Here is an 18,861-nt window from a genome sequence, read left to right on the forward strand (position 1 = left end):
ATGTAAAGGTTGGGTATTTTATCTTTGATCTTCAGTAATAAATGTTTTGTTTTTGTCTATATTACGGAACTATAAACAACTGTCATACAAGTGGGAGGTTTAGCTAGCTATAAAACCAGGTTTAACCAAACACTTTCTTCGGAAAATGCCTGTACAAGCCAGGAATATGAACTATACAGTTCAAAGCAAGCAATAAGGACCTTTTATGACCTTTGCGAAATGAGTAAAACAAATTTACCTCTTCTTGTCCATGACTTCAAACAAAACATTCATTAGTGAAGATCAATGATAAAATACCTAACCTTTTGACCGTTTTATCGCTATTGTATTTGGGACTACAGATTATGATGAACAATGACGAAGCTCTTATTTACATGTTGTTAAGTGCACACAAACTTTTAAATAATGTTGATTGGAGAACTTATTTTCAAATCTTATACGCTGATATAATGAATTTTCTATTTTTGTGATTTATTGTTTTGTCAATGTTTTCTGAAAACTGCAAAATCCAAATTATTGATCCCTGTAAAGACAGATACTTTATTCTCTAAAAAACACAATACATTTAACCATTGATGTATAAACCCATAGATCTATGGGTTTATACATCTATGATTTAACATGTTGATACAAAATAGACGATATTAACAATTAATGATAATAATACTAAAAATAATTATAAAAATGAAAAAATAAAAATAAAAATTAATGCATAATAAATTGTCCATTAACCATTAACCAGGGGGACTGACCTTTTCATTTATTACTCTAATAAATTTACATTCTTTTTAACGCGGAAATCTTTTTTTTTGTATTACACAGAGAGTGAATTTGCGCGGTAATGGATGTCATGTAATAATGTAAGGGAAAGATATTTTTCTTTTCGTTTTCTTTAGCAGGCCTGGGAATATCATGATGTAAAGGCACGACCATTTAACTTTTTAGAAGGGAAAAGGGGGAGGGCAGGAGGATTTTTTTTTTCAGACGGAAAATTTATTTTCTCCTGTTGCTAGACTTATTTCGCTCGACCTTCTTCATCCTGTCTCGGGGAATGTTATAAATACCTTTATTTGTACAAGGTCAGAATATTCATCTCCGCCCCCAAAAAATCAATTCATAAATCACATTTTTTATTTCCAAAATACACTGTTGCAGGTGTGCATTTCAAAAGGTTCTTGTGCAATTTTATGATTTTTTGTTTGTTTAAGGAGTTACACGAATACCGAGCGATGATCAGAATTGGATTTTTTTAGATACAGGTCGGTAATTCAAAAAAGGGAAGGGGTCCACCAAAAAAATAAAAATGTGTAACTGTTAAACACTTTCTATAAACCAAATTGTCATGCTTTTTCTATAGCAACCTAATTATTTTACAAAAATGTTTACGATTTTGACCCTAACACTTTTTCAAGCTAAATGTCAAACAAGATATCTTATTCATCTCTAATAGATATAAATTATTATTTCTTAAGTATTATTCATTATACGGTATGCCAATTTCCATTATAAATATTCGAATTCTATACTTAAACGCCTAGTTCACCTAATCTCGGTTGTCTATTGAAAAACCATGCTGTGAAAAAAAATGACAAAAAGATGAGTACTTTAATTCAGTTTTAAGTATTACCTAGCAGACTACGTTATTTCTTCTCAAGATACTTGATATACTTATGTAAATATATTATTTATTGAATTTATGAAATACAAATTAACTATATGGAGTGGAATTTACTAGTTTATTCGAAAGAAGTAACGCCACAGGGAAGTAAATCAACAAGATAACATTAAAAACATATCTTGTTTTTTAATTCATGGCCATAGACGACTCACTGGGTGTTTTGTGTGAAGGCACTTGATATTTTATGTCTAACGTCCTTGTAAATTACATGTCTTTTATACCATACATTGTGAAATGATGCAATTTGATATCTATTTAGCATATACGAGTTTTCGACCCAAGTCGTGGTTAAATATCATACAGTTTCAGAATTTCAACCCTTCAAATTAAGGTTGAGACGTCCTTTTGGCCATCAAACACTCTTTCTTTGCACAACCCTTTTCACCAATAGCAGTTGAGAGCTCAAAAGGAAGAAATTTCGACTAAAGAACGACCATAGGTCTTGCAATATAATAACTTAGTTAATTAATCATTGATAACGATAAATACTACACGAAAAGAACCAATCATTTTCGTGAAGAAATGAATACATTTGTTCTGCATTTTGCATATTTTGGACTCGGTCTCCCAAATGGGGGTATCCGAGAAAGGGTGCTTAGGGTCTCCTAAATGGTCGAATATGTGTAATTTTAGTAGTTTCGAATTTTTGACTGGCGGGTCCCTTATTTGTTGTTGGGAGTCCCTCCTGTTTACAAATCCTGAATACGCCACTGCTCTCTCTCTCTCTCTCTCTCTCTCTCTCTCTCTCTCTCTCTCTCTCTCAGACGGAATGCAAGTACATAATCTGGTTCTGTTTCTTTTGAATTGAATAATAAACTGTCAACGGTATTTCAAACGAGGTGGAATGGAAATCGAAAAAAAAGTCACTAACATCAGTTGGGATTTCACCGGCGATCTGACGATTATAAAAATTAATATATAAACAGTGGAACGAAATGTTATCTTTGATACTTTTAATATATCAACTTTAAAAAAAAAATAGATCATCTCATTTCACACACGTCACACCTGATTATGTAATTGAAATGTATACAAAATGTAATTATAACTGCTAGATAATGAATGAAACTGTATGTATATTTTTCTTTTTGCAATATTCATGCTACTATAGATAATTTAAACTTGTCAATATTTTGCTGTATCTACAGTTACATATATTCCGATCTGCAAAAGTGTGTGCATCGTCCAAATGAGTTAACAAATTTAAAGATTTCATTTCACACCTGATTATGTTATTTGAAATGTTCAAAATGTAAATATAACTTCATGTATATCCGCTTTTTGTAGCACTTTCTATTTCAAATCATTCAAATGAAGTAAACACAACATTACAAATGTCATGCATCTGAAACGCCTTATTCTGGATTTATGTTTATTATAGAAACACTTAAATCTCAAATTTGAAAGTCAGGGATGTGATAATGCGTTTATTAAAACGTAAGGATATGTAACCAAAGTATTTGGTATCTTATGTCTAACATCCCTGTTAATTACATGTCACTTATAAAATAAGCGCACCCATAATGACTTGACACAATTTGGCATATACTTAACTAGCTGTATCTACAGTCAGATATTCCGATCTGCAAATACAGGAACGTCGTTCAAATGATTCGTGGGTATTAAACATCATCGCTGTAACCTGCATGGCCTTGACGGAGCCAAAAAGCAAGATTTAGGAATATATTGGTTTGAGATTATGTCAGGTTATTGGGAATTACTAGTGGTAGATCAATTATATTTAGCACGCAGTTGTATTAGCATTGGCACATTTCATTTCCATGGAGATGATTTGGCCCACCCACTCAGTCATGGTTCATTGACTTTGAAACTGTTGCTAACTGCACATGTATTAGTTTGTGATTAGGTCAGTTAAGTAAGAGCCACTAGTGGTAGGTCATTTAGAATATTTTATAGACTATGTCACCTAATGGGTGAATAAGGGAAGGAACTCCTTCATTGCCGAAATGTGTGGTTTTAGTAGATTTTCGGAATTTTAACTGGCGGTTGCCTTATTTTATCGGGGAGTCTTTTCCTTCTTAAAAATCCTGGATACGCCACTGCTCTCTCTCTCTCTCTCTCTCTCTCTCTAACGTGGTGAAAGGGGAGTTGTAAGAAGTCTTTAAATATTAAATTGGGATTTCATCGGCAATTTTAAATTTGAACTTGGACAATTGAAAAAAAAAGAACTATAAAGAGTGGGATGGAATGTTTTCCATGTTATCATTGACACCTTTAATATATCAACTGTTTCAACACAATCAGACAATCTGCATATTTTCAAGATTTCTCATTCACATCTGATTATGTAATTCGAAAAGTACAAAATATAAATATAACTGCATGATAATGAATATTACTGCATGTATATTGGCTTTTTAGCAATACTTTCTGTTTTAGATCATTCAAACTTGTCAATATTTTGCGGTATCTACAGTTACAGATATTTCGATCTGCAAATATAGGTACATCGTCCAAATACTTCACGAGGTTTAAACTACAACGTCTTAATCATCATAATGATCATCTGTATATTTTGTAAAGAGCAAATATCAAAGATACTAAATGACGAAGACGGAGTGCCAGTATAGTGTTCATATTGCAATGTAATAACTCCAGCTATAAAACCAGGTTTAATCAACCATTTTCTACACAAGGAAATGTCTGTACCAAGTTAGGAGTATGACAGTTGTTTTCCATTCGTTTGATGTGTTTGAGCTTTTGATTTTGCCATTTAATAAGGGACTTTCCGTTTTAAATTTTCCTTGGAGTTCGGTATTTTTGTTACTTTGCTTACCAGTATTGTTAAAACATACCTTTCCTTTCTGTTTCTTATTTATTTAGTACAAACTGATAAAAAGAACAAACACCACAGATCATTTATAAAATAATATTATACATCATAATTCGATGCACTTGGATATCTATTATGCATAATACTAGTTTTTGACTAAAGTTGAAATCGTTGTGTTTATATATATAATTTCCGAATTTCAGACCCCTGAATGTTCAAACAATAGGTACCTAGATATCCAAAATCTAAACTTTTATATATGGCTATTCTCACTCCGTCTTCAGTAGATTATAGTCCAAAATGGAAGTCTTTTCAATAAGGATATACCACAGGGTTTGCAATGTACTAATTTTATTAATCATTTATTCTATAAACAATGTCACCCAATTGGCGAATTCGGGAAGGGATGCCTATGGTCAGACTCTCCTTACTGACCGAAAATATGTGATTTTAGTCGATTTTTGAATTTCTAATTTGCGGGCGTCTTTTTTTTGGGAGTCTTTCCCATTTTAAAAATCCTGGATACGTCATAGCTCGTTCTCTCTCTTCGCTTTCCATCTCTCCGGAATGCCAAAATGACTCAGTTTCTTCGTAAGTGGATAACACACTTTCAAAGGTATTTTAACGTGGTGAAAGTGAAGTTGTTAAGATATTTTAACATTGACTTATGATTTCATCGGAGATCTGAAAATTTAAAAAGCATAACATATATAAAAAGACGAGTAAAATATTATCCGTGTTATCATTGATACTTTAAAGATATTACCTGACTTAACCAAATCAGATCATCTTCATATTTTCAAGATTTCTAATTTCACACCTGATTATGTAATTAGAAATGCACAAAATATTAATGTAACTGCATGATAATGAATGAAATTGCATGCGTTTTATCTTTTTTGTAATACTTGCTATTATATAGATCATTCAAACTTGTAAATATTTTTATTACTGTATATACAGTTACAAAAACTCCGACCTGCAAATGAAGGCAAAGTCGAAATTTTACACGGGTTTTAAACATCGCCATCATATTCATATATATTGTAAGGAGAAAATATCGAGAATATTCAATGATTAAGATAATATATTTGTGTTGTTCAGCAGTTTAAAAATACCCACTCTGTACTTTTCATATTCTTTTACTGATAAAAACAATCGCACCATGTCATTAATAAAATACGATTCTACATTATGACTATGCATTACGCAGAAACTAGTTTTTGACCAAAGTTTTGGTTGTGTTAATATCATACAGTTTCAGAATTTCAGACCCCTTCATGTTCAAATTAAGGTTAAGATTTCCTTTTGATCACAAGTCCACCTTTTCGTATATACGTCCACTTTTATTCCGTCAACAGCAGATGAGAACTCAAAAGGATATAATTCCAAATTATGAAATTAATACCGATGGTCTTTTATTGTAATAACTTATTTACAATGGCAAACAGAACAACAAAAAAGGACCAGTAAATTTTTAGGAAGAAATTCGTACATTTGCTCTGCAAGTTGCATATATTAGACTCTGAAGGAGCGGATTCGGGAAGGGTGTTAAGATTCTCCGAAATGAAATGACCAAAATCTTTTATTCTTTTATTTACTTTTTTGGGGAAAGTTCCTTTTTTCGTTGGACCTGTCTCCTTCTTTGAACATCACAATCCGCCACTGCTGTCTCTCATTCTCTCTCTCAGACGGATAATTCAAAAATATAAAATATATTAAATGTTGAATTGAATGTTATTCATGTTATCATTGATACTTTTTTTTATATCAATTGTTCAAACAAATTCACATTATTTACATATTGTCATATTAACATATTATCAAGATTTCTCATTTCACACACGTCACACCTGATAATGTAATTTGAAACGTACAAAATGTATAAAAATAACTGCATGATAATGAGTAACACTGCATGTCTATTCGATTTTTTGCAAAACGTATGCTATTTTAGATCATTCAAACTTGTCAATATGTTGCTGTATCTACATTTACAAATATTCCGATCTACAAATGAAGAAACAGCGTCCAAATATTTAATGGGTTCTAAACATCAACGTCTTAATCATCACAATGACTATCTGTATGCAATGTATGTATTATAGAGTGCAAATATCGAAAAATATTAAATGATGGAGATGGAGTTCCAGTAAAGTGTTACTGTTCATAATGCTAGAACATACTGCCCTTTTCGTTTTCTTATTTATTTAGTAAACAGGTCGTTTACAAAAGAAGAATAAACATTAGGATTTGAGCACTTAGATATCTTTTAAGCATATGCTTGTTTTTGACCAGAGTTAAAGTTATGTTGAAATATCTTACAGTTTCAGAATTTCATACCTCTCAATGTTCACATTAAGGGTACTACAACTTTTGAACCCCAAACCCGCCTTTTCATATATGGAAATTCTCATTCCGCCAACAACTTATAAGACCTACAATGGAAGCCTTTTCAAAATAAAATAGACCACAGGTCTTGCAATGTAATAACTTAGTTGATCATTGATAAATGGCATCACAACAAAAGGACCAGTCGTTTTTAAAAAGAAGTTCGTTCGTCTGTTCTGCGTTTTGAATATTTTGGACAGTCTTCCAAAAGGTAGAACCGAGAAGGGGTCCTGAGTGTCTACTTGATAGCCTAAATTGTTTGATGTATTTTTCTGATTTTTTACTGACTGTTTTTGTGGGCCCTCCACAGGCCTCTTTTTAAATCACAAACTCGCCATCTCTCTCTCTCTCTCTCAGACGTAATTTAAAGATACATAATCTGCTTCTACTTCTTTTTAATTCGATAATAAACTTCCAGAGGTATTCTAACGTGGTGATAGGGAACATGCAAGAAAACATAGAATATATATAAAGGGTGGAGTTAAATGTTATCTTTGTTATCATTGATACTTTAAAGATATCCCCTGACTTAACAAAATCAGATCATCTATGTTAAAGATTTCTCATTTCACACCTGATTATGTAATTTGAAATGCACAAAATGTAAATATAACTGCATGATAATGAATTGCACTGCATGTCTTTTCGCCTTTTTGTAATACTTTCTATTTTAGATCATGCTTCGCGAATCATTCAAACTTGTCAATGTTTTGGTGTATTCACAGTTTCAAATATTCCGAACTTCAAATAAATGCATATCGTTCAAATATTTCACGAGTTTTAAACATCACCGTCTTACTCACGTATGAGTCTTTAGTTTTCTATGTTGTGTTTTGTGTACATTTAGTTAGTTTGTTAATCTTTTCCTTTTTTTAGCCATGACGTTGCCAGTTTATTTTCAACTTATGCGTTTGAATGTCCCTTTGGTATATTTCGCCTCTCTTTTACTATCTGTATATATTGTAAAGAGCAAATATCGAAAATACTAAATGACCAAGACGGTTTGCCAGTATATTGTTATTGTTCAGCAGGCTAGAAACAACTCCTCTTTTTACTTTTTCTAATTAATGTCAAAATCTTTTAAATAATGAATTTCACTTATTGTACAAGAGAGGCAAAAGTACCAGAGGGACATTCAAACTCATAAGTTGAAAGTAAACTGACAACGTCATGACTAAAAAAGAAAAAGACCAACAAAAGTACACAAAATACGACATAGAAAACTAAAGACTGAGCATCACGAAACCCACTAAAAACTGGGGTAATCCCAGGAAGGGTAAACAAATTCTGCTCCACATGTTTCACCTGTCGTATTGCTCATATAAAAAACCCGGTAATAAGTCTAATTCGGGAGGTCACATTCGGGAAAAGAGGACGGAATGCAATGTCATTCCGTTTTCGTTTGTCTTTTATTTCAGACAACTGTGATAATTCTTGGATTAATCGTGCAATGGAAAGTAAATACTAGTAGTCACACATTACTGGTTGTATAATTTGCTACAATTTTTATTTTTGTCTATAAGATAATTGATCCACTCCCCTAACTTCTATTTTCATTTCTGTTTATTGTTTCTCTTGCAGACTTATTGATTGTTATCTAATCTCTAAGCAATGAAGCCGTTTGCTGTTGTTAAAAGATGATCATTTTCGATGTTACATGCACAGTCATCGAACAGAAAGGAATCTTCAAACATGAAAGAATATCGTCGACCTTCATTGTCTGTTATCGATGAAAAGGGAAGTGACGATGATTTCGTTATACCAGCCATTAAAGTTTCAAGTTGTGACGATCTAGATCAGAACAGAAACGAACGATTTAGTTCATTAAATGGACTTTTATCTACTTTTCACTCAGAAGGAGATACATTAAAACCAGGTAGTGATCTGATAAAGAAACACAGTGACTCGTTTCAGTTCGGTTGTGATTCGGGAAAATCCGGAAGTGAGTCCGATTTGTCCCGATTAAAAAATACCGCACACCGACTAAACTTGGGAACTAGAAGACCTAGTTTCATTGAGTGGCAGGAAAAATATATGAACCGATCAAGACGTCGGTCGAAACCAGAACTGGTGACAGACCCCGATTTAAGTGGAACGGATACTTTAACTGTAGAACGTAAAGAAAAAATTAATCAAGCTTTGGACTGGCTACGGGAGGAACTTGTAAGTTTCTTTTATGTTTTTATTCAACTGTATACAATCAAATTTTGCCATTATTTCAAAAAAGGTGGTCATGGGAAGGTGTAACGAACATGTTTCAACCATTAAGGAATATGTGTCTTGACCAGTGAAGGCTTGCGATGTCATTAATTTTGTTCTTGTCACTGTTGATTATCAGAACTGTCTTTTATTTTTTAAGATATTTCAATAGACAATTATAACATTTAAACAAGTTGTCCACATTCACAGTTTAAATGAAAAATTAACTTATTGAAATAATAAAACAGGGTTCTAGTGACCACCCGTTTCAATCAGATTACTTTGTTCAGCATCCAGAGCTATAACTGATTCGAACTACAAATTAAGTGTTTTGTAACCGTTTGTTTAAATTTATGTTGATTTTGTTAAATCATATCTTAGCTTACTCCTCATAGTCTGTGTTGTATAACTGATTAAAGAACATAATGTAGGAAACAAACAATACAACTACAAGTCAACATTCGGTCTTCAACAAAGATAGAAACATAACTATACAACATGTCAAGCTCTTTAACGCCATGATGGAGGGTATGGATGGGGTTTACAGAATAGAGAATAATGAGCAAAACGTGCAGAACAATAGGCAAAAAAAAGAAAAGAAAGAAAAGAGAAAAATGGGCAAAAGAAAATAAAGAGTAGAGAATAATGGAGGGATAAAATATAAAGAATGGAGATTAATGGACAACATTTATAAAGAATAAAGAAAAAGGGTCTAAAAATAAATAATACGAAAATGAAGGACCTCAACTATCCAGACCCTCATGAATATACAATCTTTGTGTCAAATTCAAACTCCACTACATGTTTTTTGAAAGAAAACATCAAATCTGCCTTTTCTTTTGCATTTATATGTATAAATGGTGTACCAGAAAACGACAAAGGTCTGGGTGTGGTTTACAGAATAGAGAAAAAAGTCAAAAGGCATACACAATAAATATATAGAGAAAAAATGGAATAAGAGTAAAGAATATGAAATAAAATGACTCTTTAGTTTGGAAAGGGATATCAAAAACTTGAGTACATGTTTTTATTTGCAAATATGCAGGAATATAAAATACAGCTATAATAAAAAAAACTACGTGTACTTTTAACAGATAGATGAAGATTCATTTCCATGTATCATACATGTGTATAAAAAGAAGCATTCCACACCATTACATGCATTATAAACGTAAACAAAATGACAAATTGTGTACTGCCTTAACCACGCATTTTCGTCATATGTAAAACAATGCTTCATAATTACTCAGTCAAAAGTGCAAGTTCAAACATAAAATTGATAGCTTTTATACATGATAATTACAAATCATTTAAACGACTGGAATTCATAAATATTCAGACGTTTATTTTCCTAATGTCACACAACTCTCTTTATGTAATCCTCAACTGTGTCGTATTTTAGCGTTTATTTCATACACAGTCAATAATTAAATTAGGTATTTTGGTCTTGTTTTGTTAGATCACTAAAACATTGTATCATAAAGTCATTAGAGATGAAACGTTGACAAAAATGTACACGGATATATTATGAACACTTAATTTGAATCTACCTTGCTAAAATCCTATAATTCAAGATTAAAGAGAAAAAAGAAACCATTAAATACAAACCCCATTCTAAAAAATGAGCTTAACGTAGGTGCATGTCATTTGTTACTGTAGTCCTAGTGCACTTTACCATAAGGAATTTTTCCCTAAGTAGCTTCCTAGTAAGCAACAACCACTTGCCGGTTAAGAAGCACACTTTTTGAGAAAATGTATATAGGGATGATACCCAAAATGCAGATGCTGATTGAATGTTTGAATTTTGGAAAGTAAACAATAGGAAAAACGTACAAAATACTAGTAATTTGAATGTTTATTAGTATTAAATAGCCACTGTTTTAATTTGTCAGTGCCGAAGTCCATATCGAATAAAATTTGTCATCTAAAAAGACAGGAACAAAAGGAAAAATCCACTATCTGGTATAATGGGAAACTACTTAGAAATCGAAGCTTTACATTAAAACCTTTGCATTTGTCTGAAATGAAATGAATTTCAGTTGTATAACAATAGGAGTGTGTTGTTAACCCCCACCCCACCAATTACACACACATACACGTTTTTGGCAAACCAAATATGAAGATAAAAGAAATGAAAATTAATGAGAACACTGGCTAACTTCTAGACTATCATACCATAAAATGGGTTTTTTTCTTGTTACTTTCAGTATTTTGCCCCCCCCCCCCCCCCCACTTTTCAATCAACCCCATCTTCACCACTATATTGTAAATGATATACATAACCCAAGATACAAACTATGCATTTATATGTTATGTAATTTATTAATACAATATGCTTTATAAATTTATTAGTAAAACCAGTTATTTTATTTTTTAGCATGAAATGAGATCACAAGACCAAGAATTAGCACGAACATTATTAACATTGCGACAGGATATTAATCAGTTAAAATTAAAAAGAAGTTATGAAGAACACAAGGACATGTTAGAGGGCGTGAAATGTGATATGGAGGATGTCCAGGAGATGAAAGACATTTGCGATCTACCAATCGATACACCGGAAAATCCACTCAAAAGACTTGGGGTCACGCCCATGAATATATCATCAAGACGATTTTCCATATTTTAGTCAAACTTAAACCTATTGTTATTTACAGCCGTAGGTTGGTGAACCACCGTCTGCAGGCCTCGTCCAATGTGATATATGTAGATAGTTAATAATTATACCCGAAAGATTGTTATCGCAGCTGTAGAAAAAAAAACATCTTAAAATGTTAGTGAAAAGATCTTCAAATTATGCGACTAGCAGTTATTCATTAAAACAAAACCATAATTATTCCCGACCGGTGTAAAGTTTATCACAGTCCTTCCGCGGGGCTCGATTTTACGATGTCGATGGCAATTGGTATTGATGTTTTATTCTTATAACTTATTTATATAACTTTGAATTGAGATCAGACAAAGTAATCAGATGTTTCAAATCTCTTGGTCGGCGATTATTAGTAAAAACATATACTCCGACCTTCTTGTAGAACTTAGTATGTACAATTTAATATCGCCTTAACGCTTTCAAGAAGATATATAAGATGTAAGGCGTGTACATCGACCTTTAGGAATATGTATTAAAAGGGTAGTTTCACTTCTTTTCACATTTTCTGGACGCCTCACGGACTAATTAGCCAGGGGCATACATATATTTCATGCATATTCTAGACGAAAAGCAAACTTTATACGAAAATAAATTGGATTTCAGTGTATCAGATAGATTAATTGTTTGATTGTTACTGGAACAAAAAGAAGGCATGTTGGTTGAGGTAAGAAATTATGCTTTGCAGCATGCATCTCAAGCATCTCCCACGAGAAGACGTTTTTTTAAATTTCTAAACTTGGAAGTGTCAATCGGAATATATGTCCCTGTTCTGACTTGACCTGGCTTGGGTTTTATACTGTATAAAGCCTAGCTGATGCATAAAAATCTAAGCTTTCACAGTTACACAGGGCTAACTTGAGAATGTGAATATAAAATTATTCGAGCTTTTCCAGTCCGTTTATAAGATGTGTATGTTAAGCCAGTTAAGCTATATGTTTGAGACGTACATAAGAACGAAGTTATGACTGTCATTGTTTGGCTTCATGTCAAGAAACATGCGATTGTTAAGTCAATTCATAAGTGCCCATGGATTTTTTTCTTAAAAGTGAAATATCGAAGTGATTTAATGTTATGAATAAACTTCTTGACTCCATATGATACACATGTTATACTAAATAAAGCATTTATTCTAGATTTACGATCTGTTATTTCACTGAAACTCGACTGAGAATATAGAACGATAACCACTTTTAGCTCACTCGGTCCACAGGGCTCTGGGAGCTTTTCACTTTACCTTTACTTGGCGCCTGTCGTCCGTCATCCGTCGTCCGTTAACTTTTACAAAATCTTCTCATCTGAAACTATATGGCCAATTGAAACCAAATTGGACCACAATCATCTTTGGACTATCTAAAACATGTGTCCGATGATTCTGCCTGCCAACCCTAAAATGGGACATGGGGGGTAAATGGTTGGTATTGTGCATTATCTTGTAAACCGTTATATCTAATGGGGAAATAATGTTCAGAATGTCAAGATCTACCTACTGTCCACTTTTACCAAAACTGTCACTGACTACTCTTTTGAAGAATTGTTGCCCATAAATGACGATTCGAACCACTTTCGCAATTTCGGCTATATATATTATCTCGAAAACTATTAAAGATAAGGAAACTGTAAATTGCAAAAAATGATCATTCGAACGAGGTCTTCAAAGAGTCATCATGGGCGAAATCGTCAGTCGACTCCTTTTTAAAGGAGTGATTGCCCGTGTATGACGATTTTACCTATGTTTGTGATATTTTGCGGAAACTATTTATAGTAGATAGAGAGAAACTGTAAAAAGCTTAAACAGAACAAGATCTGCAAATTAGTCGATTTAGAAGTTAGTCTACACGGTCGAAATCATCAGTTGACTCCTTTTTGGAGTTAGTTTGCTCTTGAATGATGAGGTCTACCAGTTTATATATTTTTGTGCAAATTACTTAGATAAAGAGAAACCGTAAATGGCAAATATGATCAGCAAAGATTGGGCATATTTCCTAATAACTATATATATGTCTGTTTTACTTGCCATTTGGCCTTGACCTCAACAAATAGCCACTGGTCTCGATAAATGTACATGATACGCCAATAGATATAAGAAGATGTGGTATAAGTGCCAATGAGACAACTCTCCATCCAAGTCAAAATTTATAAAAGTAAACCATTATAGGTCAAAGTACGGCCTTCAACACGAAGCCTTGGCTCACACCGAACAGCAAGCTATAAAGGGCCCCAAAAATTACTAGTGTAAAACCATTCAAACGGGAAAACCAACGGTCTAATCTATATAAAAATCGAGAAACGAGAAACACTTATGATCCACATCAACAAACGACAACTACTGAACATCAGATTCCTGACTTAGGATAGGTGCAAACAATTGCAGCGGTTTAAACCAACGCTATTTGTTATGTTGGTTACTTGTAAGAGTATGTATAGATTTAAGTTTTCTTGAGGTAAGGTCTGAATAACACGTATAGGAAACATGGATTTTCTATTTTCAATCAATTTGGCTGACAGACGATGGATGCAAAAGGATTTCTTGTATGCATAATGCCATGTTTTAAGGTTTTCTTGCTATAAGGGAGTTAGAGGGTCAAATTTGTACTTTTATATGGTACATGAAAACAAATCACTGCCAGACGCTTTACAGTGTCACGCACAATCTGTATTCATAGACAATATTTACCAATAATAACTTTTTTAGAGATCGTCATGTCGATATATTACGGGCATATCATGTTGTTCATAGCAGGACCGGTCCATGTTTCGATGAACCGGTAGGAGGCATAATTGTCCATGATAGTAATGATTGATTATTGTTTGCTTAACATCCAGTGGCAAGTATTTCACGCATTATCAGGATGAGAACAAATTAACAATAATCAGTACAATAGGTAGGTCCTGTAATAGGGGTCGACCGGGATTAAGTGCGGAATTTGAAATGCCACTGGAAAATGATTGTAGACTGGATAGGGACATACATTTAGCTCTACAACAGACCACCTGCGGACCCCCTTAAATATTTTGTTGTAAGGGTTCTTAACGTCTAGAGAGCGTGGCAGCTTTGTTTGAGTGTGCAAATTAATTGGCATGGTATTGTTTCATTTGTGTTTGTTTGTTTATTCTTTTTTATTCATTTATGTAGGTGGTGTTAAAGCTGGTATTAATTTTCTCTACTTGTATAACATTTTAGAAGCCGATGAAATTGAGTATCAACACATGTTTATTTAGTTCGTTCATCTTAATCAAGCCTAACATCTAAATTTTTTGGCGAAAACCCCAGTTCAAATGCATTATAACATAATAATTCCTTATCTTAAAAAAATTTGCTTAAAACGTCAAATACAATGATATGACGTAATTTTCATTTTAGTGTACGAACAATGAAATTACCCACAATCCTTTTGATTCTGAAACGGCGTTTCAGAATCTAATGCATTCTGGGTAATATTTTCAAAAGTGTACACCAAAACCCTGCGATTGGCTCATAACGTCCCAAACAATGGAAATTCAACCAATAATGTGACGTTGTTTTCATTTTGGGGTACGAACAATGAAATTACCCACAATCCTTTAGATTCTGAAACAGCCAATTGTAACGTAATAGTAACAAAAATGCCGTACGTAGCGAGGCAAAATATCTTTTGAAGTTTTATGCCAAAAAAAGATATTTTTCCGACCTAAAGGTTGAGGGAACGCCCTTTACGCCTCTCACTTAATCCACCACTGTATAGCACATTCCTTAATTCAAGAAATAATTAGGTTCAAGACACTACTTGAAGTCATTTTCGAATGCTATTTTTAGTGGTGACAACATCCCCAGGGAAAAACAGTTGAATGATTGATTGTTGTTTGCTTAACGTCTAGTGGCTAATATTTCATACATGTTCAGGATGAGAACAAATTACCAATAAGCAGTACAATAGATTTTGTTGTAAGGGTTCTTGAGGTTCCAGACAGCGTGACAGCTTTGTTTGAGTGTGCAAATTAATTGGCATGGGTTGTTTCATTTGTGTTTGTTTGTTTGTTTATTCTTTTTTATTTATTTATGTAGTAGGTGTTAAAGCTGGCATTTCTCTACTTGGATAACATTTTAGAAGAAATTGAGTATCAGTTAACACATGTTTATTTAGTGCGTTCATCTTAATCTAGCCAACATTTAATAAAATTTGGCGAAGACCCCAGTTCAAATGCATTATAACATTCCTTATTTTAAAAAAAGACGTGTTATAGGAAGGTTTTAGCAATAATAAGAGCAAATTTATGTTTCTATGCTTGACAAAACAAACGCCGGATCAACAGTTAAAATTTTAATTACGAACATAATTATTTCAATTAGTTTGTATTCAATAAAATGTGCGTGTTAATTATAACAGGTGTTGAAATGAGGCCATCTGATAAAATTTAAACCACACGGTCTGTAATATGATAAAATCAACTAATTTTACTATATAGAAATATTGTAGCAAAATATTTCATTCAAATAGCTAGGTCATCATAATACATGATATTAAATGTGTTAGACACATTTTTTTAGACAATGAATGGACGGAATCGCGTATTGTTTTTTTTTCGTGTTTTATCGTCAGGGCTTTCTATTGTATTCAACTTGAAATAGTAGCTTTGATATCTCTACCTATGAAAGATATAATGGTATGGCCATTTATAACACAACAAACTGGGGAATAAGATTTTGTCTCAAACGTCCTTTGGTGTTATCCTATAAATAACCGCTACCGTTGTTCTAAGGCCGTCCAAAAAGGGGATCGACATATGTTAAGATTTTTTGTTTTAATAATTAATTGGTTGTTTCTTAAATTCTTGAAAATAAAAAAAATTGTTTCCGAAAGGAAGCGAAAGCAATAGTTTGTGTGTAACGACAATTGTCGTCTATTCATTATAAAAGTTAAAAAAAAACATGTATTCATGCCACTCTCCTCTCCACAAAGAATGAATGTCGGTGCCTTAAAAAAAGGGTAAATACGCAAGAGTTAAATTTCTGAGACGTTTCTAAAAAAAATATATATCACAAATTGGGTTCTTCTTTCTCGTTTTCTCTATGAGTAGACCCCAATACAAAATCCACTGGACAAATCTATCAATCATCAAAACTTTAAATCATATGAGTTACCTCCCTTTATATATCAAATTTCAAATTAAAGCTCGGATCTTAGTTACCTCCCATTGCATATAAATTTCTGTATCATATTAAGAGGAAACCTTAAAACAAATATTTTTGTTCCTGTATGTTATTGGAAAAAGAAAAGATTTTTTTTTTTTTTTTTATTAAAGTCGGAAAAAATAGTTTTTCAGAAGAAAAAAAAACCACATGCTCCTACAAAGTATGTCATATAATTTTCATTATTATTTTGGTCATTTTTATAATTGCTCATCCGTGTTTTCCTTTGAGAGATATACTATATTGAAAGCAGGTATATACAAACACACTTTGTAATAACATAAAAGTATGATTTTATGTTTTTGGGCAAAAAGTACATGTAACTTTACAGCGATAAATAACTTTCTGTAATTTTACGAAATGACCTGGTCATTTGAAAATAGTCATTTCCTTTTCGATAAAAAAAAAGTTGTGTTTCTAGCCAGATGGACTGGTACATGCAATCAGTGTATCTATGATCGGATTTAGTTTTATTTTTGATTAATTCTTTACCAGAAAATTTGGGAATTCATGTTAGATTTGGAATTCATGCACAATAAACAAGTATAAGATGCAGTCTATCAACAGACAGTTGCGGTAAGTCGAACATTTAAGAATAACATAAACTTTATTTTCCTTGATTTTTTTTTGAGAAAAAAAATGAAATATAGTTTCACGTGGATGGTAAACAATTATTTATTCCTTTATAAATACATTACATGTATGTTTCATTAGAATCTGTAACTTTAGATAGGTGACAACAATCGCGGGCACTCCAACATAATTGATTCATTTTATAAATTTATAGGGTTGTTGAAGCGTTTATCGTGCCCACATTTTTGATATGAAGTGTTTTCGCGCTTCTTACAAATTGCGCTTCGGTCAACGCTTTTACAACCCAACAAAATTATAAAAAGAAGCATAACAAAATTCTACGTCAGCTGAGATGTTGAACAGATATGATTGTCTACGTTTTACTCTCGGTGTTTAGTTTCTTGTTTGAAAGATTTCTCAAATACCTCTTCATGTTTTATTTATCCCACATTGGATAATCCTATCGAGAATTTTATTTGTTTTTCTATTTCATCAAACTTTTCAATCGAAAAGTAGGGTGGATTCTTATTTTCGTGGGTAACAATTTTTGTTCATAGATGTTAATTGTTTTCTCGTGAATATTTAATTTCGTGGTTTTATCATAGTCTTCATAAAATATTTACTTCGTTAAACATTTAAATTCGTGGTTCAACTTTACCCACCAAATCCAAGCAAATTGATATCCCATTGAGGAATTTTTAAATGAAAATTCTGGCTTTGTTAGAACTGAACAAATATTTTTTCCCAAAACAGGATGAAAAAGGCGAAAATAATTATACCGTAAAAAAAAAGAAAAAAAAAAACTCCTGCCCCTTCAATATTTAATACTTGTCCCCTAACTATTTGAAATTCACGTTGAAGTTTCACTAAAATATGCTAAGCGATGTATTGGATCAGTTTTTCTTATAAACAAAGATTACTGACAGATTGGTCGAAAGAGTGAACAGATGATTCCGACATTTCCGCAAAACACACACATGCACATAATTATACATCTATATGTAAATTGTGTAAACAGTTTTAAAACATTTCATGTCAATGTGAAAATGAGTTAAGAAATCAGATAGTGTAATTTTTGTGTATATTTATGTGAATGTCACACTGAGATCCCTTATTTTAAAAATGAATATTCTTCTTTATATAGATAAAATTTTGTAACTGCGTTCTAAAGTACCTTTGTGATTTCATTAAATCATTGTACTTCGAACAAACTGGTTATCTTTATCTTGGCTCAGAAAAGTAAGAAGATTGCAAGGGTACAATCTCAAACCATAAGTCTATGAAACATAGATAACACCCTGACCAAGCAAAATCATCGGACATCACGTGTGACCTCAGGCGCTCAGGAAGGGTATTCAAACTTTATCAACACCTATCTCCAGGCAACCTAATAAAGCAATAACCTTTTT

General features: G+C 32.6%; 1 protein-coding gene across 4 annotated transcripts in view; it reads left to right on the forward strand.

Annotated features, from left to right (window-relative positions):
- The window catches only part of LOC127723695 (protein FAM167A-like), a 29,516-nt gene extending 16,670 nt beyond the window's left edge, over positions 1-12,846 (forward strand). For all 4 annotated transcript variants that reach the window (XM_052230443.1, XM_052230445.1, XM_052230444.1 and 1 more), the window contains exons 2-3: positions 8,445-9,026; positions 11,440-12,846. In XM_052230443.1, the coding sequence (XP_052086403.1) occupies positions 8,514-9,026; positions 11,440-11,691 (765 nt within the window). In that variant the 5' untranslated portion in view covers positions 8,445-8,513 and the 3' untranslated portion in view covers positions 11,692-12,846. The remainder of the gene's footprint in view (positions 1-8,444; positions 9,027-11,439) is intronic.
- Positions 12,847-18,861: the final 6,015 nt, after the last annotated feature.

Source organism: Mytilus californianus, unplaced genomic scaffold, assembly GCF_021869535.1.
Source record: "Mytilus californianus isolate M0D057914Y unplaced genomic scaffold, xbMytCali1.0.p SCAF_13, whole genome shotgun sequence".
NCBI classification, from domain to species: Eukaryota; Metazoa; Mollusca; class Bivalvia; order Mytilida; family Mytilidae; genus Mytilus; species Mytilus californianus.